This window comes from Mytilus trossulus, chromosome 14, assembly GCF_036588685.1.
Source record: "Mytilus trossulus isolate FHL-02 chromosome 14, PNRI_Mtr1.1.1.hap1, whole genome shotgun sequence".
In the NCBI taxonomy this organism is placed as follows: Eukaryota; Metazoa; Mollusca; class Bivalvia; order Mytilida; family Mytilidae; genus Mytilus; species Mytilus trossulus.
In genome coordinates, this window is record NC_086386.1 from 48,150,196 (window position 1) to 48,177,388 (window position 27,193).

Consider the following 27,193-nt stretch of genomic DNA (forward strand, 5'->3'; position numbering starts at 1 on the left):
TACTAGAGATTAAATTGATGCTTGGTTATTTTCAACAAAGAATTATTAGATATAAATCCTGCAACATGCAAACGAACGTTTTCTTTCGATAACAAGAATGCGTTTAAGTTCAAAGAGTAATTCATAAGGACAACAGTAGTAAACATCTGTTCAAAAACAGATTGAGAGAAAACAAATCCGGGTTACAAACTAAACCGAGGGAAACGTATCAACTTTCAGAGGACGCTAACGAAACAATAGAAGTGCAACAAACAAAAACGACAATGCAACATACATAGCAACTAACTATTAGAAAAGCAACTACCATATTTCTGAATTGGTACAGGTTATTTTAAGAAAAAAAACTGTTTGGTTGAACCTGGTGTTGTAGCTATCCAACCCTCGCGCTCTATGGCAATGATCGATATACCGCTAAAATTGTCATTTTCTAAATTAGAACTATAGCAGTGAATCTCACCTTCAATGTTTGGAAGGAAAAGAACAGTGTAAGGGCAATTAACATGAAATGTGTGTATATTAAAGCAATACTGACTTGACCAAAACAAATTTTATAACAAGTCTGTAGTGTCATAAAGGTGAAAAAGTTAAATTTTAGGGATGTCATCTAGTTTCTTCAGCCTATTCTCTTACAATTAAAATCAGTTTAGGTAAAAAAAAAAAAAATGGGCAGATGTGGTAAAATAAAAATTATACAGTTTTATCTACACTATGTGATTGACGATTTGCGTATGCAAAGCTTTAATAGAACAGAAATAAAAAGGGGAACCGATATCCATCTATGACATAAAATCAGTACAATAGTTCACCTGCATATGAACGTAGATCTCAGATACTTGCTATAGCTGTAACTGTATACGATAAACAGGGAATTATTTGATTCTGAAATAATTTTGAATTCTGGAAAATTTAGTAGAAATGTATGATGAAAAATAACCCAACTAAATATGGTAAACAATAATTCCTTGTTTATATTATCAACAAAAAGAGAATTATAATGGATTACGCTACTAATACCCATATGTATCGATTATTCTGAAGACTAATATGTCTGGTTAATAGACTAGACTTATATAAAAACCGAGAAGTAACGAACAAAATATACTGACCATCATTTAATACATTAATGAAAATTATTTTGTATCAATAATGAAACTGGAGATCTTAGCAAGTTTTAAATAAATCAAATTCTATGAAATAAAGAGAAATCAAGATACCAGTAAAATTTATTTTTTACCGAATTAAGAAAAAGTACAAATTAAATTGCTTCTTGTCTTGTTATCGATATCAATATCAAAGTACCTTGGCATTGTCAATTAAATTTTTGGTAAGTGAAAGTGTTAAACAATCCTTTTATTACAATGAGATGAAATGATGACAAAGGGGACAACAAAAACTATGTTAACATTAGAGACCGTCATATTCATCAAGTATGCTAAAACCAAAACACAATCAACGATCGTAAGTATAAGGTAGAAAACATTATGGTTCCAAGAAAAAAAGACGGGTTAAAAGAAAAACAGACGAAAAGACAATAACTGCACAAGAAACACTTAAAAAAACCTAAAGTCTACTCAACAGACCTCACTGACAACAGGTGAACCATACTGGTGCATCAGAATAGTTTGAGATGCCTGTTTCATAAGTAACACTCGTATTGTTTCTCATGACATATGAAATTCCGGAAATAAGTCGTATTAGGAGATATAACTTAAACGATGAAAAGAGGACCGGAATAGGTTATAAAATGATTGAATTGAACAAATTCGTGTAATCTATATCTTCTAAAGTTCCAAATATCCTTGATAAAAGACTTCAATCATCTGCTTCTTTGTGTATACTTTATGCAATAGCAAATATGACTGGTTCATGTGCATTTATGGTGAATAAAGTCCATGAGAGGAACACAAGACAGGTTGCAATGCAGAACTTATTATCCGTCCAAAAACTGTTTAAAACACGTTTGCACAATGTTTGATTTAGTGGTATTCTTTTTTTTACGTGATACTTTTAACTATTATAAATGGTATCTTGTCATTAGCTTTACACCAGCATTTCGTGTTTATCTACCCAAATTATACGTCCGAAAATGAGAGAGTTGACCCCCTCTTTTTCTACAATCCGGTTTGCCCTCTATGATTCAGGACAATATCAAATTGCATTTTGTAATAAGAAAAAGAAATGTACTTATTGGCTCTGGATTCAGCGACAGTGTAAGTTCATTACTATTCTTATGCAATTCCATTGTGTATTATATGAAGTATTGCTCGAATAAAATTTAAGAGACGGTAACATTTATTTTTTATCTTCCTTATTTCAACATTGAACCGTGGCCTTCACAATGTCTGAAGCTTTAAAGCAATAAAATATATGAAATTATATAAATAAGAAGGGTTCTCATAAGTTGATATTACAAAAAAAAGTAAAATCACAAAAATACTGATCTCAGAGGAAAATCAATTCGGAAAGTCCATAATCACATGGCAAAATCAAATAGCAAAACACATCAAAAACGAGTGGACAAGAACTGTCATATTCCTGACCTGGTACAGGCATTTTCAAATGTAGAAAATGGTGGATTAGCTGATATTCGTACAATTATTATCAGACGTAAATGCAATATTAAAAGAATCTGTTAAACAATCATTTAATTTTTTGTATCTAGATTCGAACCAAGTTGAGCTTTATTTTACAGCTGTTTTGAGGATGATTGAATACTAAAGATTTGATTGCATCTCTCAAGTTACCCCTCACTTAGACAAAGTTGTTATCAATTTGACACACAATCTGTGTTAAGATTTAGAATGCTTTAAATAGGCAGTTAGACTAGATTTCAAAATTACGGCTAAAGAGACACGAACATAAACGCATTGCGCAAAAAACAAGAATCATTTGAAAGCTTTTAAGAGGGTACTTTTATATAGCTTTGATACGGCGATGATAAACATTGCCGATGAGATAATTTGCCACTACGCATAATAACTAAACAATTGAGGGATAGATATGGGTGTTATGTGCCATTTAACAAGAAAATACACTAAGCAGGTAAACGAGTGTTGATAAGATATTTAATTGAAACGCCGATAATCGCAGATGTCACTTTGCGATATTTTATTTTTGAATTTTTCATAAAAATGAAATTGAAAAAAGAAATATGCCCGCCACTCATTTACTTAGGCATGTTAGGGTTGTATAAGGAATGTCGATAAAAAAAAACGTCCTACGCTACTACTTGACACAATTAGAGATCTAGAAGTCTTGCGAACAATTTAATACCAATGATTACCTTCCAGTTCTGTGACTGTTACGAAAGACAAAAAACCTGACAGTCATTTGTAAAAGAAATTGAAACACCATTAATCCAATTTAATTACACACGAGAGCTTTGAGAATATGAACTGATTTAGAGTCACTAACCGAAACAGTACGACAAACAAGGAAACCTTGAATAAAGTAGTGAAATTAATTATTATATTGAAGAAGTGTTTTAATCAGAAAAATACAATCTACAGTTTAATTGGTTTGTTGTTAAGTCAAAACGATTTCGAATTGAACACAATTTGAAAGCAATCAAGGCAGTTTGTTTTGTGCATGAATTTTAGTTGTGTTTCAGCTTTGGCTTGTGTAGATATGTACTTAGGTAGTGCTTTGCATGTATATCAATACGCCTGTGCTGTTATATATCTTGCCTGCATGCTGTGTGTTTTAATGTTCTGTTCATGTTATTTTATATTCGGTAAAAAGCGTCTAAGAGCTTTATATGCTTGAATGTTATATGTTGACCGAATCAAAATAAAACTTTCGTATTCGTATATTCGTTTTTATGTTCTAAAACATTTTGATCACAATAACATAGCTTCGCCTTGTAGATACATGTACAGTTAGGCTTTTAACTGGAAAATTTAAAGAACTGGTTGCGAAGGACTAAGATGAAATTAAACAAGAACTATCTTTAAAACAGATATCCGACGTATTTAAATTGAGTTTATTCACCAAAAACCCGCGGAAATCTCACATGCGTAGGTGCTTTCTTAAAGTCATGTACGTTCGTACAACAAAGTTTACATTAAAAATTGTATAATTGTCCCGAATAAACAGCTGTCGGGTATGCAAAGATCTATTTGAGAAACAACTATTTTAATAAAAATATAAATCTTTGTAAGATCTTGTTCAAATGTTAACAGTTTTTCACTTGCTTTCCATCACGATATAATAAACGAGACGTTTTTTTCAAACACAACCAAATCATCCACCATGACAGCATTTTGTCCAATCACAGAAAGGATTTTCGAGCATGCGTATTCTGTTGCCATAGTTAAGCGTCCTTAAGTTCAAAGGGCACAAACCGCAACTATACCTACTACGTCGGAAAAATGACTCGTATTGGATCAGTCGTAAACAACAATCAGAACAAACTCAATGCAAGAATTTGTAACATGAATGTCGTCATTAACTTTAATCAGACACTGAAATCCAAAGTATTGATCTATCTACCCTTCCATCTAGAAAAAAACCTAGTCTTCAAGGCATTACAGTAAATGAAGAAATAAGGAGATGGTGTTTAAACAAAACCCACCCGTGGAGAAAACTTTAAAAGACCGTGAAGTTACAAAATGCGAAACGACTCAAAGACGATAAAACTAAGAACCATAAACCAAAACGTAAACATGATACAGAAACTTACCACCACTATAAAAGAGGCTCCTGATTTGTGACAGACACACATTGCGGGCTGAAACATGTTTTGAGTGTTGCCCTAGCCTAAAATATATTTGTAAGTGCTCCCCTTCTCTGTAATGGTCATCAACCCTGGTGCCTTATTAAAACCAAATTAATACTTTTACATTTTTCAAACAAGATTGTATTACATTTTTTATCAAAACTGTATTGTAGGGAGGCCATTGTTATTAGTGTTCTAAATGTGAAAGGAGCGGCAGTAATTCATATATAGACTTTTAAAGGCATGACATATAACACTGAGAAGCAAATTGATACTTAAAATGAGAAATCATTATTACCGATCCGAGGAATATACGATTATTACACACTAAATGAAAAATCATTTTTGCCTATTCCTTATATTATACGAGAATTACACACCGATAGCATGGTATGAGACGATGAGAGAAATTGATGAATTAATTTCTCTTTTGGTAATAACTTGATAATCCATTTCCTTAAAATAGCTATTCTAAATAGCAGTCTTTCATTTTAGATCAGATAATAAGCATAAGTTCTCTTAAACTCAAAATTGTAAGTTTTATGTCGTAGTAAATATTTCTTGTTTTATGATAATGGAGATTAGATTTATTCTTGGTAATTTTCAACATAGAAAGACCTGCAACATCCCAAAAACGTATTATGTCGATAATAAGAATTGAAAAGTTCAAAAAGTACAAAAGTAAAATTCAAGAAGAGTTTTAAATACTGTGAACCATCTGTATGAGTAATTTTAATTGTACAACAGTGTCGACTATGTTTTTGTGGAATGTTGGTTCTTTTAATTTAATCAATTATTGTATTTTTCTAAAACATTTGCATTAACTTCAATAACTTATATTCTGTCGGTGTTTTGTTCTTTTAGCTGTTGATTCTTCACGGATCCTTTTTTTTTATTCTTATGAAAAAAATTCCAACAATTATTTTTTTTAATTTTGAAGGGGTCATAAATGGGAATAAGTTTACTTTATGGTTAATATATAGTGTCTTCAGCCTATTCTCGCAGCAATTAAACTAGTGCAGCTAAAAATGATGTCCTAAAATAAAAATTGAAAAATGAAAAACTTTTATCCAGACTTATGTGATAGGCAAATTGCATATGCCCAGCTTTAATAGAAAAACAAAGGATAAAGTGTATTATTAATCCATGCCACAAAATAAATACAGCTGTTTACATACATATAAATGCAGCTCTCAGATATTTCCTATAGCTGTATATACTACATTATAAACAAATAGAGAGTTGTGAAGGATAACGCCACTAATGTTAACATGTATCGATCATTCTGCAGACTGATATGTCTGGTTACAAGACTAGACTGATATATGAACCGAGAAGCAGAAAGCAAAATACACTGACCAACATATAATACTGAATTATTGTATGCATTTTGAATCTGGATATCTTTATAAGTTTCGAATAGATAAAATTCTTTCTTTCAAATGAAGATAATCAAATACTAGTGAATCTTTACTTCCATCTAATCAATATAAGTTATAAAAAAAATGTGTGTCGTGTTTTTTGGTAAGTGTTAGTATTAAACAATCCTTTACAAACAATGAGATTAATATCAGAGATCGGCATGTTCAAAGAGTATGAAGATACGAAGACACAATCAAATAGCGTAAGTCAATATACGGTGGAAACATCATGATTCATAGAAAAAAGAACTAAACACTAAGAAATATATCATTCGGGCAACAGATGAAGTACACAGGTGCATCGAAATAGTTTCCTGTTTGATTAGTTACACTCGCCTTGTTTCTCGTGACATATGACAATCCGATAAAAATTCGCATTTGGTGGTATTACTGAGACGATGCAAAGAGGACAGGAACTGGTTATAAAAAGCTTGATTGGAACAAATTTTTGTTGATCTGCAACATATATTTCATTATAAAAGCCAATAAAGTAAATAAAATCACGTAAACACTCAAATTACTCAGTAGCATCCATTTAATCCGCAATCGCGTATTAATCTTTTTTTTTATATGAAACAAGAGCTCTCACCCTGGATTATCATACACACGAATATGTGTACTCCATTTTTACAATTAAGTTCCCTGCATGCAATTGTTGTAGAATAGTTTGTTTCATAAAAAAAATCACAATCTGAAATTTAAGTGATGTGCTTATCGTAAGCCTAGTTCTGAAATGATATTTTTTGTCGTTTTATTGAGGAAAAGTTAGACAAGTGAAGACGTAGATTTTATGACCCACATTTTGAAATCATTATGAAACTGTATTCAGTGCATAACAATGGAGACTTTATTGTTAGATGAAAAACAAACGATATTCTACCTATTCACCTGATGTCACGACCTAACTTGGTTTTAAAGAATAAGGTAAAATACTTCTACACACAGGTGGTACCTTTGTTTTGTATTTATTAATGTGAAGCATTTCAAAACATTTTACAATGAACGACAAATAGCTGTATTTTATTTTGTTACTTTTACAAAATACAGGGTGCCATGACAACATGGCAATAATGTATTCATTCTTTATAGCATTGGAAATATAAAAAAAAATCTATTTATATGATTGCTCTATTCTATAATTCAAATATTGATCTTAAACTTAAAAAATCATTTTCAGAAAATCTCGTAAAATCCTTGATTTTAAATTTAAATCGTTTCGACAAGTATCTTATGTTGTGTGGATTTTAATGATAAAAGTCAATTCTAGGCATTTCTAATGGATATTCTTTGTTTGAAGTATTGGAGTTGCAATGACTGTTTACAAATGATATCAAATACATTCAGTATTTGATGTAATTTAGAAATAAGTTTTATCTGTAGAAAAAGTGAAACAGTAAAGAGTTAGTCTATGTCGGTTCAAAAGCTCGCTAAGTTCTCATGCTGTATTGTTATTTAAATTAAAATTATTTGATTTGATTTAAGCTGCCTAAAGTACAAATCACAGCTTGAAACGAGTTTGATAAAAGACCCAGCCCAAATGAACCTTTTTTTCTGCGTTTATAATACATCGGGAAGAGTTTCTGCTCGATGATAATACATTAATTGCAAGGAGCGGAATTAAAATTGAAAGTAATACAGGTAATTCGGTTGTCTTCATTACGAATTTCTGGACTGAACTTCATTTGGAATACTCAATAGCAAACGGTCGAATGTATGTGAAAATCAATATAATCAATGAAACGAAAAAGGAATATAAAGAAAAAACTCTTTATGTTTTACAATTACTAAATGCATTCCTTAATTAACTAATAGAGCATTCGACGAAAGTCACTATAGCGATATTAAGACGTAGTTTGTAGATTCGACCTCGGCGGTTTTAATTATGACGTTCTTGATGAGACCATACAGGCAAAATGTATCTATTTGTCAACTGATTGTCCCATTAATTTTATAAAACCCACACCAATGGCATAAATAAAGATATCGACATATGTTTGTCTTCTTTAAACCCTTTACCGTGTAGAATGTTTTATCGCTATTTTTTGCATTTTTCCTTTGATTTATTTTTTTTGTGATAATTATTAACATCGTGATACTCGCTAGAGATGGAAAGATATCGCTAGAAACTAAAGAGGCACGTGGCGTTGCCAATGAAATCGACATGAAATTGACAACGACGTCATAGGTAAAAAAGCGTTAGGCACATTATCATTGGTCATCTCAACTCGAATCCTTTTCTCGCTTTCGCCGTACCGGCTCAAGTGAGAAAATCTATCTCGTTCAGGTAATCAACGATAATCTATAAATATCGAAACTTCTCAATTGGAGAGCCTTATTGAAATACTGATATATGCATGATTTTAAATAGTCTCCAGGGTTTTGCGCATAAAAAGCAATAGAACGAAATAAATAAGATGGCACATTGATACTCTTGGATTTCTTGCAATTATGAAATTGTTTTTTCAAATTTAATAATTTGTTTAAAGGAACTTGCAACAACAGCAAAGAAAGAAAAACGTAATGTCGAATATTGCTAATACAAAATATCGTATCTCAGAAACAAATTATCACAAGTCTTTTAAAATAGAAATTATAAAATGAAATTCTACAAACATCGAGCCTTGGAAAGACAAACATTACTGTTACAAAAAAGAAAGTAAACTACAAATAAAATAACTGCGGGAGTTATAAGCGTGTCAAAGTATTAACTTTTCTTGATTTGAAACAGACGTTGCAAACATAAACACTTGATTATATAGCAGCATTTACCTTCTATTTTAAAAATAGATAACGAGTAAGTGAAAGAAAGAGATTATAGTGATAAAATGAAAAAGACAGCTTAAAAACTCTGTTTCAAAACAACAACAAAATTACAACAATGCTTTAAATGAAAAACAAAGATATGTTGTTACCTGAACCGAATTTTGGAGCGTAGACCGATCTACTAAGACACTGTAAACCAATGGCGGAGTTCATCACTGTCTTGATACACATAACACATTCCAAACGTAACACCAGTGTTGAAAATTGTCCGGAATATTTTCCTAAATTGTCTAAACATTCAAACAGTAATTCAAGTCCATTTCGTTTTAGAAAATCTCCCATCCATCTCTTGTCGTTACTTTTCAGTTTCTTTCTAAGTCTATAGAAATTGATAACAGAAGGATGTCGTAAAAGAAAGACACATGATTGTGCCAAGAACAGGTCCGTGGCAATATCTGCCAAGTTAGTGTCCGAGTTGGACCTTTGTAACTTATGTCTTTGTTCATGATCTTCGTCAATGTCAGACTCCACATCAGAAAGAGACGTCTGATTTTGTACTCCAGTGTTTTCTTGATAGAAACATGACCTTTGTTTTGAAAGGCGTTTCATTGTGTTTTGATCGTTAAGCAGAAGATATTTCTAATGTCAATATCCCAGTCGTCTTGTTACGTTAGACTGTAATAGCAGCAAATAGATTTAAAGCACTGTTGAAATTGATAATTTGAAATCCTGTCATTGAGGAAAATTGATTATGTGGTTGGCATATTCAACCTATTATCCAACAGTCACTGCAACTAGAATGTTTACATAACACATAGCAGATGAAATCTTGCCAAGTTCGTGTCTTACGCAATTTAATAAATTTCTCAAATAATCTCGGGAATTGATTTAAAGTTAAATTTGATAATCTAATGATGTATTTCCAGTTCTTTTTGGTTCGCATTGCATGTTGGAAGCTGGAAAAATTAACATTCAAATACGAATTATCGCAAGAACAATCCGGTGGTATCAACAATATAACTCTTCTGAGTCTGTCATGGAACAAGCATACTATTTATTGATTTTTAATGCTCCCTCGTATTAATTCTAGTATGACCAAACTTGGAAAAATTATAGTCAGTAATGATATAGAAAAACATTAACAAATCGGTGTAGGTGTTATGAGATTTTTCACCCCAGAGGATAATTAAAATTAATCAATGTTCATAACTAGAAAATAAAAATATATTTTTGTTTATACCAATGTACTTTTGTAACAAGGGAATACATATCTTAGATACTGCATTTATATACATACTTTAAAAATCTATAAATGCAATGAATTAATGTGATATCTGATATTATGAAATTTCAATTTTAAAAAAGATAGTTAGATTAAAATAGCGTCTCGTCTTTATAAAGGTTTTCCGCAACCAGATCATGTACAAATGATAGAGGCTTATCTAAGTTGATATCAGTGTAGTTTGACCAGGAGTCCCCAAGACCTACATTATTACAGTAGTATGATTTTTTTTTAAATGTACGAACCCATCTTGTGTATTGTTTTTATGCTTTTACGCCTATCCATTGTTTAGTGTTACTCATTTGCAATATAAACCCATGACTTATATGAAAGAACACTGTTTCTATGAAATACAAAATCCAGTAGGAATTAGAAGATTTACTGAATGAAACCGAATGTTTACCACTAAGAAGGTAATCTCAGTTAGAAGTGTGTCTTTACGCCAACAGATCGATGATCTCTCTAGAACAGCCAAGTCTTTGACAACAATCTTGTTACAATCAATTTTTAAACCTTCCCTTAGGACTTCAGTTAATGGTCTGAGCTCTAAGGAAATAAACGTAATTAGACTTCGTTATGCTGGAAGGACAAAATGGTTAACCTTATCATCAGCTGTTTCAGAAGGGAAGCCTATTTGTAAAGAGTTTTTAAGAAGTTATAATGTAATTGAGACTATATATAACAAGATTTGGAGACAGAAAGATTTATCGAAATGGAAATGAGAAAGTTTAGAATTAAAGAAACAGCTCAAGCACACCTTCGGGTGCGGGATTTTCTCGCTTTGTGAAAGACCCATTGGTGGACTTTGGCTGGTTTTTGTTCTTTAGTCGGTTTGTTGTCTCTTTGACAAATTCATTTCTATTCTCAATTTTATCAAAAGCAAAATTAGACGAACTTATGATTTAAAACGGATTTAACCGAACTATTGTTGGAATAGTTTAGCGTAAAAATTGCCCCTATCCATGAAATAGAGAATTTTGCTGACTAGTAATACTCAAAACAAAAAACACTACTCGGAAAAGAACCACCGAACATCTAACACAAAGGTTCCTTGTTCGATCCTTGTTTCCTGGAGAAAAATGTAAGGGACTGAAGGCTCTCCCTTGACACCATTTTTAATATGTCCTGGAGAAACGACAGTAGTCCGTCAGAAGGGGACATTAAATGGCTGATCCGTGTTTAGATTGAGCAATATCTCTTGTACGTAAAAGACACCCTGGTAGATTTCATGTTTATTTATAGTTGAATTGTGTATGTGACAGAGGTAGCACGTCCAATTATCCCTGAATTTATTTCACAACAGGAACATTTTCTTTCCTCTTCTATCGGTAATTTGTGTCTATTGACATGTTGAAATATTCATATCCTTGTCAATTGGTTTTCGATGGATAGTTTCCTCATTGGCAATTTTTTCACATCTCCTCTGTTTAATATGTTTTTTGACATCCTCGATTTGAAACAAGTAATATTTGTTTTATGAATAAAATGATCTTTTCCTTAGAATTAACTATGTCAAACGTGTTTATAATTGTCTATAATTATATTCGGTCCTATAAAGATCCTTTGTAGAGAAAACAATCAATGAACATTACAATATTGAAAACGGATACACGCCTTATCTTCAATGTACTATAAATTTCTTTGAATGAACCACCATCGAAGATAAACTGGAAAACACTTATCTTCCATAATCGATTGTAAGACGTGCATTTAGTTAGTTATGAATGAACCCATTCCTGCCATTTCAAATCAATTCATTCACCGACTGAAAGCTTATCCAATTTGTTTTAACATCCCAATTCGAAGTTCGTAAATATTCCGATACTATGTTTATACAACAATTTATGTTAATCATTGCATCGAAGCAGACTAAAATGTTCAAGAAAATGAACTGTAAAGTAATATTATGCCCGAAGTTTCATTGTATAACAAAACTATATACAGATGAATGGTTTGTCTGAGGAGGTAAACATGTGCGTAATGTGCGTATTGTTATGCGTTTACTTATTTACCTTGGTTAGAGGTATAGGGGGAGGGTTGAGATCTCACAAACATGTTTAACCCCGCCGCATTTTTTGCGCCTGTCCCAAGTCAGGAGCCTCTGGCCTTTGTTAGTGTTGTATAATTTTAATTTTAGTTTCTTGTGTACAATTTGGAAATTAGTATGGTGTTCATTATCACTGAACTAGTATATATTTGTTTAGGGGCCAGCTGAAGGACGCCTCCGGGTGCGGGAATTTCTCGCTACATTGAAGACCTGTTGGTGACCTTCTGCTGTTGTTGTTTTTTTTTTTTATTTGGTCGGGTTGTTGTCTCTTTGACACATTCCCCATTTCCATTCTCAATTTTATGATACAATTACGATACCATTTGAACAACCTATGACGGATAGACTTAAATATCGCAACACTTTCTATCTTTTTTTTTCTTACTTCGAAGCAGACTAAAAGGTTCAAGAAAATTAACTGTAAAATTATATTATTCACGAACTTTCATTGTATAACAAAACTAAATACAGACGAATGGTTTGTCTAATTAAGTAAACGTGATACAATTACGATACCATTTGAACAACCTATGACGGATAGACTTAACTATCGCAACACTTTCTATCTTGTTTTTTCTTACTTCAAAGCAGACAAAAAGGTTCAAGAAAATTAAATGTAAAATTATATTATTCACGAAATTTCATTGTATAACAAAACTAAATACAGACGAATGGTTTGTCTAATTAAACATGATACAATTACGATACCATTTGAACAACCTATGACGGATAGACTTAACTATCGCAACACTTTCTATCTTTTTTTCTTACTTCAACGGACACGCATTTATACCATTTATATGCAGTGATGTTCGAAGCCAATCTATTTAAAAATACAAGAGCGTAAACATACGAGGAAAAAATGACTTTTAATCGAAATAAAGAAAAAAAACCAAACAAAAATAAGGAATAGATGGAGACACATTACTTAATTTCAAATGAATCAGATGTAAAAAAAAAATATCGAGCAAAATTATTTCCTTTGTTTTAGTTTGTACCCCATATTTGTTTTCTCTCAAAAGATTATGACTTATGATTATGATCATTGAACAGCGGTATACTACTAACGCTTCATTTCAACTTTCTTTATAGTAAAATGTATTAAATAAACTCATCAGATCCTAGGCTTTGAAATTTTAAGACTCATCGGTGAGGTTAAAATCGAAAATGTTAACAGGCAAAATAAAGAAAGACGTTTAAGACCCAAATTTCTTAAAGATACATACAGATACTTCTAGTCTGTTTCTGGGGTAGAAACATATCATGATTTGAGAATTTTTTACACTCGTTTAAGTCCCAATAATAATCGCTCGAGATAATTAGTTGGTAAAAAAAATAAAATGAATGTTAAGCATACACTAGTGAAATAATAGCTTAAAGCATCCAGGAACGTATTTATAGTCCAGTCGATTTGTGAAACAATTGCTCAGATTGTGGTAGAAGCATCAAATTTTGAAGTGTGTTAGTTAAGGTCATAACTAACATTTATAGCTATGGACCCGATTCAGAAAATCAAAATGGCGGCTCTGGGCGGCCATTTTGAAATCATGTCCAAAAAATTAAAAGCAATTGAAAGACGAGACAACACTCCTTCTGAAAGTCACACAAGTTTAACGCGTTCTATTCCAAATTGTTGGAAATCCGCTTACTTGATTATCACGATTAAACGTGTTTCAATATATAATGTCGAGAATAAAATTTGTTGGTCTTCTGTTTTTAATTTGTGCTTACTTAATATGGAAACATCATCAGATATTTATAGTACACAAAGAAAAGAAATCCTAATAATCTATCAAAAAAAGATTAACAAAAGTTTTATTTAGCCATTCTGTCGCAATATAATGTATTATTGAAGATTCTATGATTTCATGGGAATTATTTAATCATATTTCAAGACTACTCCCACAAACCAAAAATTAAGATTAAATGCTAGTTCTAAATATGGTAAATATAGAAAATCAATGATGATATATATGTTGGATTTAAATTAATATTTATTGTTATATTGAAATATGGCGCTATAATAATATTGTGATACTTATTATTAAGGATATAAAACATTAAGGGGGTAATCAAAAGAAATAGCAATGAAGATCTAAGTAAAAAAAGGAATGCATAGAAAAAAAGAAAAACACATTCTGGGTATTCCTGAACCACACTTTTTGACATTTTTACCTATTGTGCACGTTTGTTTTGTTCACACATCGTTGTCAATATAATGGAATTGCATACGACTGTCAAACAAGTCAGAGGTTAAGCTAGCTATAAAACAACGTTTAATTCACCATTTCCGATAAATGAAACTACCCGTACAAAGGCAAAAATACGACAGTTGTTATCCATACGTTTGGTGTGTTTGAGCGTTTGGTTTTGCCATTTGATTGGGGACTTTCCGTTTTGAATTTTCCTTAGAGTATTTTTGTTATTTTACTTTACATATACCCAAAGTTTACTTTAATAGGAAAAACGTAATTTTATTCCAGATAATTGATTAGGTTACAACAATTATAGTTCTCAATTTTACAGAAAAGAAAATCAATGTTTATTACCATATACAAGCAAAACCATCTTATCTAAATTGTAAATTGTAATTTCTCATTAACCAGCTCAGAGAGAAAAACATCTTATCCTGTGCGATCGGTAATAAAACGGATTATGCTCCGGGTTAATTATAGTTCCAATACGATAATTATAAATCTTAAATCTAAATTGTCTCCAAGATAGAAAAATAACCAATAGAATATTGAATCTATAATTCCATGTTGATAAAATGTGTTACACAGTGTGTTTGTGACCTAAAACTATATATTGGGTCAGTAAACTACTTTTGGGGTGAGAGCGACCAAATACGATATATACTGAATAAGTATTTAACCTTATTTATATACATATATGTAGATCTCTTAACAGTTATTGGTGCTAATACTTAATATAAAATCGTCTTATAAATATATAGCATGTCCAACAAGAGAGACATACAGATAAACTTATCATAGATACCAAGATTGAAGTTTGGTATTTGTGCCAGACGCGCGTTTCGTCTACAAAAGATTCATTAGTGACGCTCAAATTAAAAAAAAGTTAAAAAGGCTAAATAAAGAACGAAGTTGGAGAGCATTGAGGACAAAATATTCCTAAAAGTTTTGCCAACGTTTTGTAAACAGTAAATGTATAAATATGAAAATGAACTCATCATAGATACCAGGACTAAATTTAGTATATACGCCAGACGCGCGTTTCGTCTACAAAAGACTCATCAGTGACGCTCGAATCCAAAAAAGTATAAAAGGCCTAATAGGGTACGAAGTTGAAGAGCATTTAGAACCAAAATTCCTAAAAGTTTTGCCAAATACAGCTAAGGTAATATATGCCTGAGATAGAAAAGCCTTAGTATTTCAAAATATTCAAAACTTTGTTAACAGTAAATTTATAAAAATAACCATATCAATGACAATTCATTTCAGCACAAAAAGTAAAAAAGAGTAGGAACGGTAAATGGTAAGGGTGGTCAAACTCAGACTAAATGAACTGAGTTTGCTATATTACTCACCATATGAAAGTATTATAGAACTGATAAGCTTGCTATACATTATTTTACGTGTATTTATTTTACTTTACAAATTTCTAGCTTTGAACTGAGACAAAAATTCTTAGTCCCGTTTTTAATCACAAAATGGTTTTTTTTAAATTCACTCAACAAGTATTTTTGTTTTAAAAACGTCGTGAAAATTGTAATTAAAAAGTATTAATATCTCATTACCACAAACCTTATTTACAATGTACTAAATCGTTGAGATTTGTTATAGAGAGAAAATCAACACTGGTGATAATCAACGTTGAGAAGATAGGATTTCTTTCCTTACTGAAGGTGGTTTTTATAGGATTGTTAGCTCAGTTTCTTTCCTACTGAATGTTATTTATGATTGTCAGCTTATTTTTCATTCAACTGGCAGTCCTCTTAGGACATTCATATCATGTTAATCCTCAGATCTAATTCTGATTCAAAAGTACATCCAGTTCATCGACCACATATGTTAATAGTTAAAATAGTGAACTATTATAATGGATGTTTACGTTACGCAGCCAATTCATAAACAGTTATTTTCATTTTTCCGAAGGATATGTATCAACGTATTTTTTCGTAGACGCGCGACTACCGTACAAAATTTCAATCCTGGTATCAATGGTGAGGTTTTTTTATCCGTTGTCAGTTTGTTTTAGACTAATGAGTGTGAGTATTCTTTTAGTTTCATTCGTATATCTTGTGCTACCAAAGAACTCTCGATTTGGATTATCACATTATATAGAGCATAAAAACGTTTTTAAAAAACACATCACACTATGACGTTTTTTCTTTTAAAATTTTAATCATCCTTTTGTTTGAAATCTTTTAAAATCTGTGTTTAGCAAAATAATGAGAATCGCATCCCCTAACTTCAAATCACTTATTGAAATGCCCTATTGTATGACAACTTTTTGAACGTATTCCTAAAGCTGTGTTTGGAAGGGAAATTAATATCTACAAATACAAACTTGCTTTAAAAAAAAACAAAATATAGTGACATCAAGATGGAACCATACATGAGTAACGTGACAGGTGACATATTTGGAGCAGAACCCCAGACCATTCCCAGTGTTTGGTGGGGAAGGTCTTGCTCAGTCTTAAGTTTAGTATGTTGTCTTTTGTAAACTGTAGAATGTCTTTTTATTGTTTTTCGTTTTTTCCACGGTCTAATCTATACAAAAACAAGAACCGAGTCACATTAACAATCTATAACCACTGAAAAGATTCATTGCGAATGATTATAATGATTACATTGTTTTAAATGATAGTGCGTGGTATGCATATTTAGGAAGTTTTCAGTACCAATTTCAAAGTAATATTCTAAGCTTCTGATTATAGTCTTACACCCTATATATAGATATATTTAACCAAGTGTTTACATTTAGAAGCTGACTTACAGAAACTAATAACTGAATTACAAAAATATATAGCTGAATAACAGAAATAGATCCAAAATTGAAGTACAGAAATAGTTGTTTTGTCTGCGATCGTTGACACGAGAGGGCCCTCATGGGGTTTTTGATTATGTGATTACTTGGCCGTTTTTTTTAATGATTATTTGATTATTAAGCCAAATATTTCATGATTATTTGATTACCTAGGACTGTATTTTTAGTTTATGATTATTTGATTACTAAAGATAAGCAAATATTTAATGATTATGTGATTATATTGGCAAAAAAATGGTGATTATGTGATTGCTAGGACCCCCCCCCCCCCCCCCCCCCCCCATGAGGGTCCTCACACGATGGGCGTTGACACGGAAGTTGTTACGAATATCGTTACGAACATAGCTCCATGCTGTAATTGTATGATGCATGTTAGTTTTATCCATTTATCTGAAATTATATTCACATTCAAATTCACAATCCCTTTCAAGTACGATTATAGATTATTTCACAAGACTGATACTATAACTCACCAAAGATAACAAGCTCATGACTCGCGTTTCGGATACAAAAAATTAGAAGGTCAAACTTGATTTTATTTGTTTGTTTTTTGTTTTTTTTTAGTTTTCAATCATTTTTCATTTAGATCAATTTAACTTTACAAACGAAAGACGTGCAAGATCAGAAGGAAAACATGGACAAGTAATAGAGGAAACATAAAAAAAAAAAGGTCAGAGACCAAGACGTGGTGAAAGTGAAAGTAGAAATGACCAGCAGATAAGGCCATTTGCTTACTTTAGGGGAAATATGAGCAAGAGAAGATGTGATTTTATTCATTTCCGCGCCACTTGATCTAGAAAACACGTACATATAAAACTAATTTATGTCTTTATGTTTCAAATTTGCATTTTATTGTGCATCATTTATGAAGAAGATTGATCGACAACATATTTTATGTAAATAAAGAAATCAAATTACATACTGAAAATGACTATTGACCTTTATGTGTCATAATTATACACCTTGTTTAATAAAACAAAATATAACGATTAAAATTGTTCATTAGTCATGAATATCTCATCTAAAATGCTTTTCATTCTCTGTTGTGGTAGTAAGGGTAGGTAAAATTTGCTGACTGTCGCTACCCGAGGGATTTTTTTTAAATACGGTTAGTCAGTGTCCTATTTCGTTTTCATTTTATATTTGAACATATGTTTCTGAGCAGATGCACCCATTATCCCTCCACAAGTTTATCAACATTTAGAATAATATTTCGTTAGAGCATAATTCTCCGTCAATTATTGTCTTTTTTCGGGAAACTGTTAAGGTGTTCGGGTATACATGTCTTTATATAATATATATATATATTGTGTTTAGTCAAATGAATTTTGCAAATATCTAAATAGCAATATATTGCATACCATGAAAAAATGTCTTTTATATACAAAAAAAATGCTTAAAAGAGGGATGAAAGATACCAAAGGGACATTCAAACATAACTTTAATTGCATGTAACAACTTGTAATGTGTTTATGGTATTGCATTCCATTTCCCCATATCTTATTGTAAACTTCAAATTAGTCATGTACTTTGAATATATAGACGTACTATATATATATATAAGGTGTGTTGTTAGAATTTTCCCAACAAAATTCAGGTAAGTTAAGGTAAAATTCTTTCTCGTCGTTTATGGCATGATTTATTTTGTAGGAAATATCTCGACATACAAGTAACAACTTACATAACAATAAAATATAATGTCAGAAATCTTGGGTCAGAAACGTAATGTTTCATTCAGTAAATACTGTTTTTGTTTTGACTTGTGTTATAATGTCTTGTTAGTGTCATTTTGCATTAGTTTAAACATGTTAAACGTTTAGAACTGGTTAACTTTTTTTTTCAGAAAGTTTTTTTTATGTTCATTTTGTTAGTAGCAATTGTGATGAAAAGAAACTATACATATACAAGGGTCAGGATTAGGTTTACAGATTAGAAAAAATGGGCTACTACATGTAAAACGGACCCTAAATAAAAGAATAGCGAACATAGGCCTATAAAATAATGGAAAGCGAAAAACGGGAGGCTAAAATATAAAGAATGGGAAAAAATAGAGAATAGGGGGGGGGGGGGGGAGGGGGGATTAAATTAAAGAATACAGAATTGAATGTCCCCCATCAAGAGCCTCATATATTACGAAAGTACGGGTTTAGAAAAATAAAATCTTACTATTTATGAGCTTCTTAGTGAATTCTATATTCTGAACCAGATAATCCAGTCCAACTTTACAGTTAACCACAGCTTTCACGCATTGAACCGCTTCTAGTAACACCAAGGCATCAGATAACTGACTTACTCTACTAGCACTCAGTGAATCAATAAATTCCAGTAACACTAATAATCCTCCAGCATCTAAGAAATTTGATATCCATTCGGAATTACTATTTTGAAGTTGTTTCTTCAGCGCAATGAAAGTTCTCATATTAGGGTGCTTCATCATTTCAATACATAGCTCTGGTTCACAGTGATCAAAAGCAGGGTTAACAAATGCTCCGGTGACCAGTTTTTTAAATGTTCCTTTCTCTCTTGCCACAACCTGTTTTGTATAATTATCCTTTTTGATTTCGATTAAAATATCTTCCTCAGAAGCAGCACCTTTCACTTGCTCTTCGTCTTTGGATATTACAGATTGCGAAACGTCTGATAACTTATCAACTTGTTCAAAAATTGTGTCCCCAATTTCAACATCATTACTTATCTGTATTGTAGGTGTCGAATACAAGTCGAAATCACTGTTTGCGACTCTTGTGTCCATGGAAACTGTCGAGTGGAGTTTATCGATCTCCTTTTCGCGCCGCAGACATTGAAATTTACCACAACAGCGTCGAAAACAATTCATTTTTTTATTTTTTTAAATTAAATTAAGTTTACATTTGCATTAGGTAATATTCTCATGTTACTTTCCGACAGTTGACATTTCATATGTTGTCCTAATCAATCTCTAGACTAATGTGTCACATAATTCATAAATAACACCTTTTAGCAGTTTATATGAACAAATATAACACGGTGACTTGTATATAAGAACGTGTAGTTATGATGCAAGTCTTCTTCATTCTTTTTCAGCAGTTGGTATATTTTAACAGAATACGAAATTGTTATTCAAAAGAGAACCAAACCGATGCTAAAGAAATAAAACAACTACCTTTGTACACACTGATATATCCGTCGAAGAAAACATTTTAAACTTTCTTAAACACGCAATTGTCTGGCATACTGTGTCTAATACGATTATGTGTTAAAATACATAGTAAACTTTCGCCTCATTTCTTCATTTTCCTTTTATGCATCACTCTGATTTAAATCATTATCTTTAAATTGTCATAAATGCTACAAATAAGTATAGCCATTCAAATCTGACAACAAAAGGGTCCTTGCTACTTAGTCCAAATACTTTTCCGGATCACAGATTTAATGCGTTGGTAACGCCTTTAGCATTTTTGAAATAAAGATGTAAATCATAAATGTCAAAATAGAGTGTAATGTTGTCACTTTTGTGTCCAATAGCATCTTCTAAATAACGGAAAGGACGGGGACATATTTGTATATTCAAACTGGACAACCTAATGGACATGTAGTTACCTGGTAACGTATTCTGAATGACTTTATTCTCTTGCAATTAAAATTACGGAACATGGATCAGAAAAGATATATGGTAAGGATATTTTTCATCTGAATTTTTAGATACATGTACATTAATATTTAGAGTAAACGTTCAAAGAAATTGTATTTCACATCCAGCTATTTCATAAATTCATCAGTTATAAATATGTAGCCGTGCAATTGATAATATTGTAGTCATTAGATCCTTCCATACTGTTTATTTCATACATGATATCTGATACTATTCTTGTTGTGCGAATTCGTACAATTTATACTTGCTATGGTGCAGTAAAGAAGAAGATTAAGAAGTAAAAAGAAGTGGTATGAGAGCCAATGTGACATCTCTCCATCAAAATAACAATGTTTTAAAAGTAAATCATTATAGGTCAAAGTACGGTCTTCAACATATATGTGATTTTTTTTAAATTTGTATATTTTGGTGGCATAATCCACAAATGAAAATATATTATCTAAAACGATACCCCAATATCCCATTCTGTTGTTTTGTATATCAAGTGCAAATCCATATTATTGTTACCACTTTATAGCTCATTAGAAATGTATATTTTCATAGTTCATCATTTAAACGACTCTCTCAAAAAGACAGGGCAATGAATGTATCAAAAAACACCAGGGATTCGCATGAATTCTATAAAACAAAAGAGCGCGATTATGTGATTGGACTGTGTACACGTCTCCGGTCCATGATATTTCAGACGTATAATTATTAAATGTATACACATAGTGATACAACAAAAACAAAGTGGGTTATTTCCCTTTTACCATATGAACAAAATATATGATTAATCCGATATTTTAGTATTCTTTAACTTGTTTCGCTTTTCTAAGACGTATATATTAAGTGCAAAACGCTAAATATTATAATTTACAACATATACTACCATAGAGGAATCGTAAAATCCTTCAAAGATGGTACTTTTCTAAATTTCTGGACAAGCTAAAAAATATTAGTCTTATAAGAAAATATCACCACACATCAGTTATCATCTCAATAGGTTGATTATTTGTTGTCTTTCTGTTTTAATACAGATATGCAATCATTTTGATTTTATACATCCGATATGCTACTTTTATCCCATGTGTTAAATCATTTATAAAAATTCAATTTTTGAAAACTTAACCATATCAGTATGATATTTCATTATGAGATTGGCTATGCATGTGTTATGTGAGAAATTACAAGTTGCATGGTCAAGGATGAATAACAAACACACATCGTTTTAAGATTTGAACGAAAACATGTAAAATTGATTCAGCAATGTGGACTGGTGTACTGTAGATCTTAATTTAACTAGGTTGTCATATGGCGGTCAACGAATTCGGTTATAAAAGTGGTGGTAAAGTGACTTTGTAAACACAGCAGATAAGAAACACTTATTGCCTTGCCGTCTTATGTACTGATTCAACCGATCTTATATACATAAGTGTGTCAGAAACTACATCGAGTTGTCATTGTTTTATCAAAATTAAATGCTTACCTTTGATAAGTTTTTTTGTATCATTTTCAGCTTTCACCAGATAGTCCAATCCAAGCTTAGAACTGACCACTGCCTTAATACTGTCAACAACTTCTAGAAGTAACAAAGCATCAGCCAACTGCGTCACACGACCACTACTTAACGTGTCAACACAATCTAATAAGACGGATAGACCCTCAGCTTCTAGAAATCCACGGGTCCATATTTTATCATTTTGTTTAATTTTCTTTTTCAATAATGTAACAGTTTTGATTGTTGGAACATGCATCATTTTCACACAAATTTCAGGCTCACAATGTTCAAAGTCAGGATTTGACAAAGCATCACTTATTCTGTCTTTCAGTTTGAATTTCTTTTTTGATTTTGCATTTTGGTCGTCTGACTTAATGTCATTTTCGTCAATTTTCTTTTGATCCATTTCGTCAGAGTTGTGCAGTTCCACTGTAATTTGTGTATCTTTCGTTTCGTCAATTAATTCGCGCGCTTCGATTCTCGGACCATCAATATCATCAACATCATTTTTGGCACCTTTTTTCTTGTTGCTTTTTTTCTTCCGTCTATGGGATAACCTATACACAGTATTTCTCAGTGTCCTGAACAGGGTAGCCATGTCTGTTTGTTGTCGTCTAAAATTATCCAACCGTACAGTAAATTAATAACATCAAATATAACTTAAATGTGTTTACTTTCAAATCAGATAATAATATTGAAATCACATACACCCAGGAAATTTAGAACTTGCATGACAGCATGCTAATGTTTCACTCTCGTATAGTTAGATGCATAACTTAAATAACTTTAAGTTACCTGTTTAAAACTAGAAACTAAACAAGTCCTATCATTTCCGGAGTTAAAGGGTCAAATATTTTAAACAATATTGAATGGCGAAATACTGTTTTGTTTATTAGATGCTAGAGGCATATCCTATTTACATGTAGGAATTTCATTACATAAAAATAAATCATACTAGTAATTAGTATGTACTATATTATATGTCGAGAGAAAAAAAAAGTAAATTGAACATTTTTGCATTTTCAATTTGTAAGGATATCTTTCTTTTCTTTAAATAATGTTAAATGGATTTACCTAGGCATATATATTGCCGACGCTAGTCAAATATTTATTTAAAAAAAAAATACTAACAATATACACAATTATTTTAAATGTATGTACATTTTTCAAATTTCGTTTTCCACCCTGAGGTACGTGCGTATACGAGTTATGTAAGATGCATAACCGTGGGTGTCTATTTATTCAAGTGAAATATTGGGGATGGTAAGCATTTCTATTGATTTAACAACTATGTCGGCATATATAAGTGTTATTATATTATAAAACCGGTTTACACTGTTTACAATATATGATAAAGGAACACCAAGTTAAAAAAATTAAAATCAAGTTAGAATTGTAACTTTGTCTTATATGGGGGTGTAGACAATATTATACTATATAGGTGTGATACTGTACTGATTCACAGCAATGTAAACAGTGTTTTGGCAAAAGAAGTTCGAGATATTCGTTTGAAATTTCTGCAGTTTTTCCTTGGTTGATTAAGTTTTGGAGCCAAAAACTATTAGAGTCTGTAGAACCTTCTGGGGTCTGCGACCCGTAAGTTACTTCTATCGAACGAATAAATGGATGCATTGATGGTTAACAGCTTTCTTTAAGAAAGACTGCTTAATTGTTGGTCGTTTTCCGTCCAGTGGCAAATATGTCACTTATACATATGAGGTCAATTGAACAATAATTCTATTATGCGTGTCCTGCATAACTAAGGACAGGAAATTTGGACTGCCATTCGGTAGTTAAGTGTCTATGTCTAGAAAACGTAGAAACAGGAACACCATCAGTTCATATAGAAAGTTTTATCAACGTCAACTCTCCTTTGAGGACTTGTAGGTGGCCTGTTGCAAAGCAAAATTTCTGTCCCTATCCAATAGAACCTTAATTTCCAGTGGCAGTCTAAATTTTCCCGACCATCATCCCAAATGGCCTCTATTATGACAAGACCTTCCTATTGTATTTATTGTGAACTTGTTTTCGTCCTGAATATGTATGAAATATTTGCCACTGGACGTTAAGCAACCAACAATCAATCAATCAATCAACTCTCCTTACACGAGACACACCCTAGACCAATAGACTGTATCAACTCTTGATCAAGTTCAATGTCAGCGGTTGTGGCTATAGTAAAGTTGATATAGTAAATGTAAGCAATTAGGAGGACTATTAACTAATGTTTCAATAAATAAACATAATTTGTGTTTAAAGTACATTGTGTGTATTTGTGACATCATTTACCTTGAACTGAATTATATACATGTAGTTCCTTTCCAACTACGAATATCTTTATTACGCGTGTAGTGATCACGGGTAAATAACAGGATACATGTATCTATATTTTAAAATATTAAATAAAATTAAAAGCAAAGATCCTTGTTAGAATCAACATTTTATCATACTTAATATCAAACTTCACCGACCTGTTAAGATTTGTCCGTATAACTCCTCTAAATAAAGAAACTAATACAAGTACCTTTGTGTGACTACATGTCATTGACTAACTGGCTGCAATGTGAAAATCGAAATAATGATTTCTCGTGGTTATAATAAATATATACTTGTCTAAAGATTTGTATTTATTCTTTTTTATCAATATTTGTTTTATCTTGTCTCGACTGGTACTGTGCTGGACTGTGAAATGAAGTGTAACATCAAAATAAATATGCCAATCTATTTATTAATATGCGAGAAATGATAGAAGATATGAAGCATCTAACAAAGACAGAAAGACAACACCAGGGCCAATAGAAAGAGACGAAATATGCAAACAAGTGTTCAACAAACATGACAAGGGATATTGGTGAAAACGAAACCCACAAAAGAGAATTAACATAAATATTACAATAGCCAGAACTGACCATGTTTTACAAAGCGCACCCTGTTAATAGCAATAAGTACCAATCGAACATAATCATTGTAAAGACTCACTAGTACATGATAATCAAAACTGCAGTGGTTTCATATCAAAATAGTCATTATTTGAATATTTGAACTAATGCTTAAACATAAACCCACTTATTAACAAAGACATTAAATTCTTATTTCATAAAACAATCTACGTATAGTCCATTTGAATTAGAGAATAAATTCTGATTTATTTTACAAATGAATTATCACTACAGCTACTAAGAAACCTTTGAAACCCTTATTTCCAATTTTAAGTATTGACGCTTTGCATACTACTACAGTGACGAATTGTGAAGTAGATTGCATACACTCGATCAATGGGATGACGACAAATAATGTGCTAATTATACCCTCTTGTAACAACGATAATATGGTACTTAGACTGAGTGACAGCCAAATTACATAATGATGGAAAATGTCCAAAAATATATTTCATTTCCGTAGTTAATTTTCATCAAGATTATATTTTTAGCTGTAATTAATAAGAATAAGGGATGTCTGGTTGATTTTAGTGAAACTGCAAGATTTCTTGTTCATTAAAACAGACATTTAGAATACGTGTTTCTCGTTTCTCGTTTTGTTTATATAGATTAGACCGTTGGTTTTCCCGTTTGAATGGTTTTACACTAGTAATTTTGGGGCCCTTTATAGCTTGTTGTTCGGTGTGAGCCAAGGCTCCCTGTTGAAGGCCTTACTTTAACCTATAATGGTTTACTTTTTTTTTTAAATTGTTATTTGGATGGAGAGTTGTCTCATTGGCACTCACACCACATCTTCCTTTATCTATTTAGAAGTCTTCAATTTTGGACAACTGACTACACTTTCTACAGACAAAAAAAGTGAATGAATTTAAAATAGGTGAGCTGCAGTATGTTGGTATCAACACCAAGTTATTGGTGAGACAAAATGCACATAAGGACAACAGCAACCATTGACGAGCTAGGTTGAACATGGGTGAGGGAATAAGAGAATTAGGTACGGGAACTTGGGAAGATGGTGAGGGAAAATGTGGATATTTGAGGAAAAAGTTTTTGGGTCGATTTTCGTCTGGGAGTAAGGAGAGGAAAATGATATTTGGCCGAGATAGGTGGGAACCAGGGACTCTCTGTTTAACCCTGAACGGGAACGGTTACAAAAATATAACACTGGGTTAAACTTATTTCTATTTCGATTCAAGGGAAACAAATCAATTAGTCAAATATGCAATGCGGAAATCAAATCATAGAAAGTATAAATTGCTCAACTGTGTCGGTATATATAATGTACTGCCATATCAAAGAAAGATCAAAGTTACTAAAAAATGAGGCTGAAATTACCTTATCTGACTTAAAGTGACGTCTTGCTTCTTTAAAAACTCTGTACATTGTATTTCAAATAAATTATATTTAGTAACCTAAGACTAAAATTACTTCGAAATCCTCATGTAATTGAGGAAAAGATTAATGATTTGTAAATTTAAAATTTAAGAGAAGGACATAATTTCAAGTTTTTTTACAAACATTTAGAAGCATATAAAATGGATACTGAAATAGCATGTTTTATAAGTAGAATGGTTAAAATCTGTGTCAAACATATCTATCAACTTGTATGCATGAATATTAAAAAAAAAGATGTGGTATGATTAACAATGAGACAACTCTCCACAAGAGACCAAATGAAACAGACATTAACAACTATAGGTCACTGTAAGGCCTTCGACAATTGGTTAAAACCTATACTGCATAGTCAGCTATTAAAGACCCTGAATTGGCAAATGTAAAGCAAGAAAACTAACGACCTGATTTTTGTGTAATTACAGAACAAAAAACAAATATGATGTACAGCAACAAACGACAACCATAGAATTAAAGGTTCCAGACTTTGGAAAGGCAAACACAGAAT

General features: G+C 31.7%; 1 protein-coding gene across 8 annotated transcripts in view; it reads right to left on the reverse strand.

Moving 5' to 3' along the window:
• The window catches only part of LOC134697064 (inverted formin-2-like), a 58,212-nt gene that overhangs the window by 29,454 nt on the left and 1,565 nt on the right, over positions 1-27,193 (reverse strand). For 2 of the 8 annotated variants that reach the window (XM_063559085.1, XM_063559086.1), the window contains one exon: positions 22,343-22,968. In XM_063559085.1, the coding sequence (XP_063415155.1) occupies positions 22,343-22,952 (610 nt within the window). In that variant the 5' untranslated portion in view covers positions 22,953-22,968. Of the gene's footprint in view, positions 1-9,050; positions 9,598-19,409; positions 20,287-22,342; positions 22,969-23,149; positions 23,276-24,643; positions 24,732-24,825; positions 24,903-27,193 lie in introns of those variants that run through there. The other 6 variants (XM_063559089.1, XM_063559088.1, XM_063559087.1 and 3 more) reach the window with 6 other exon arrangements.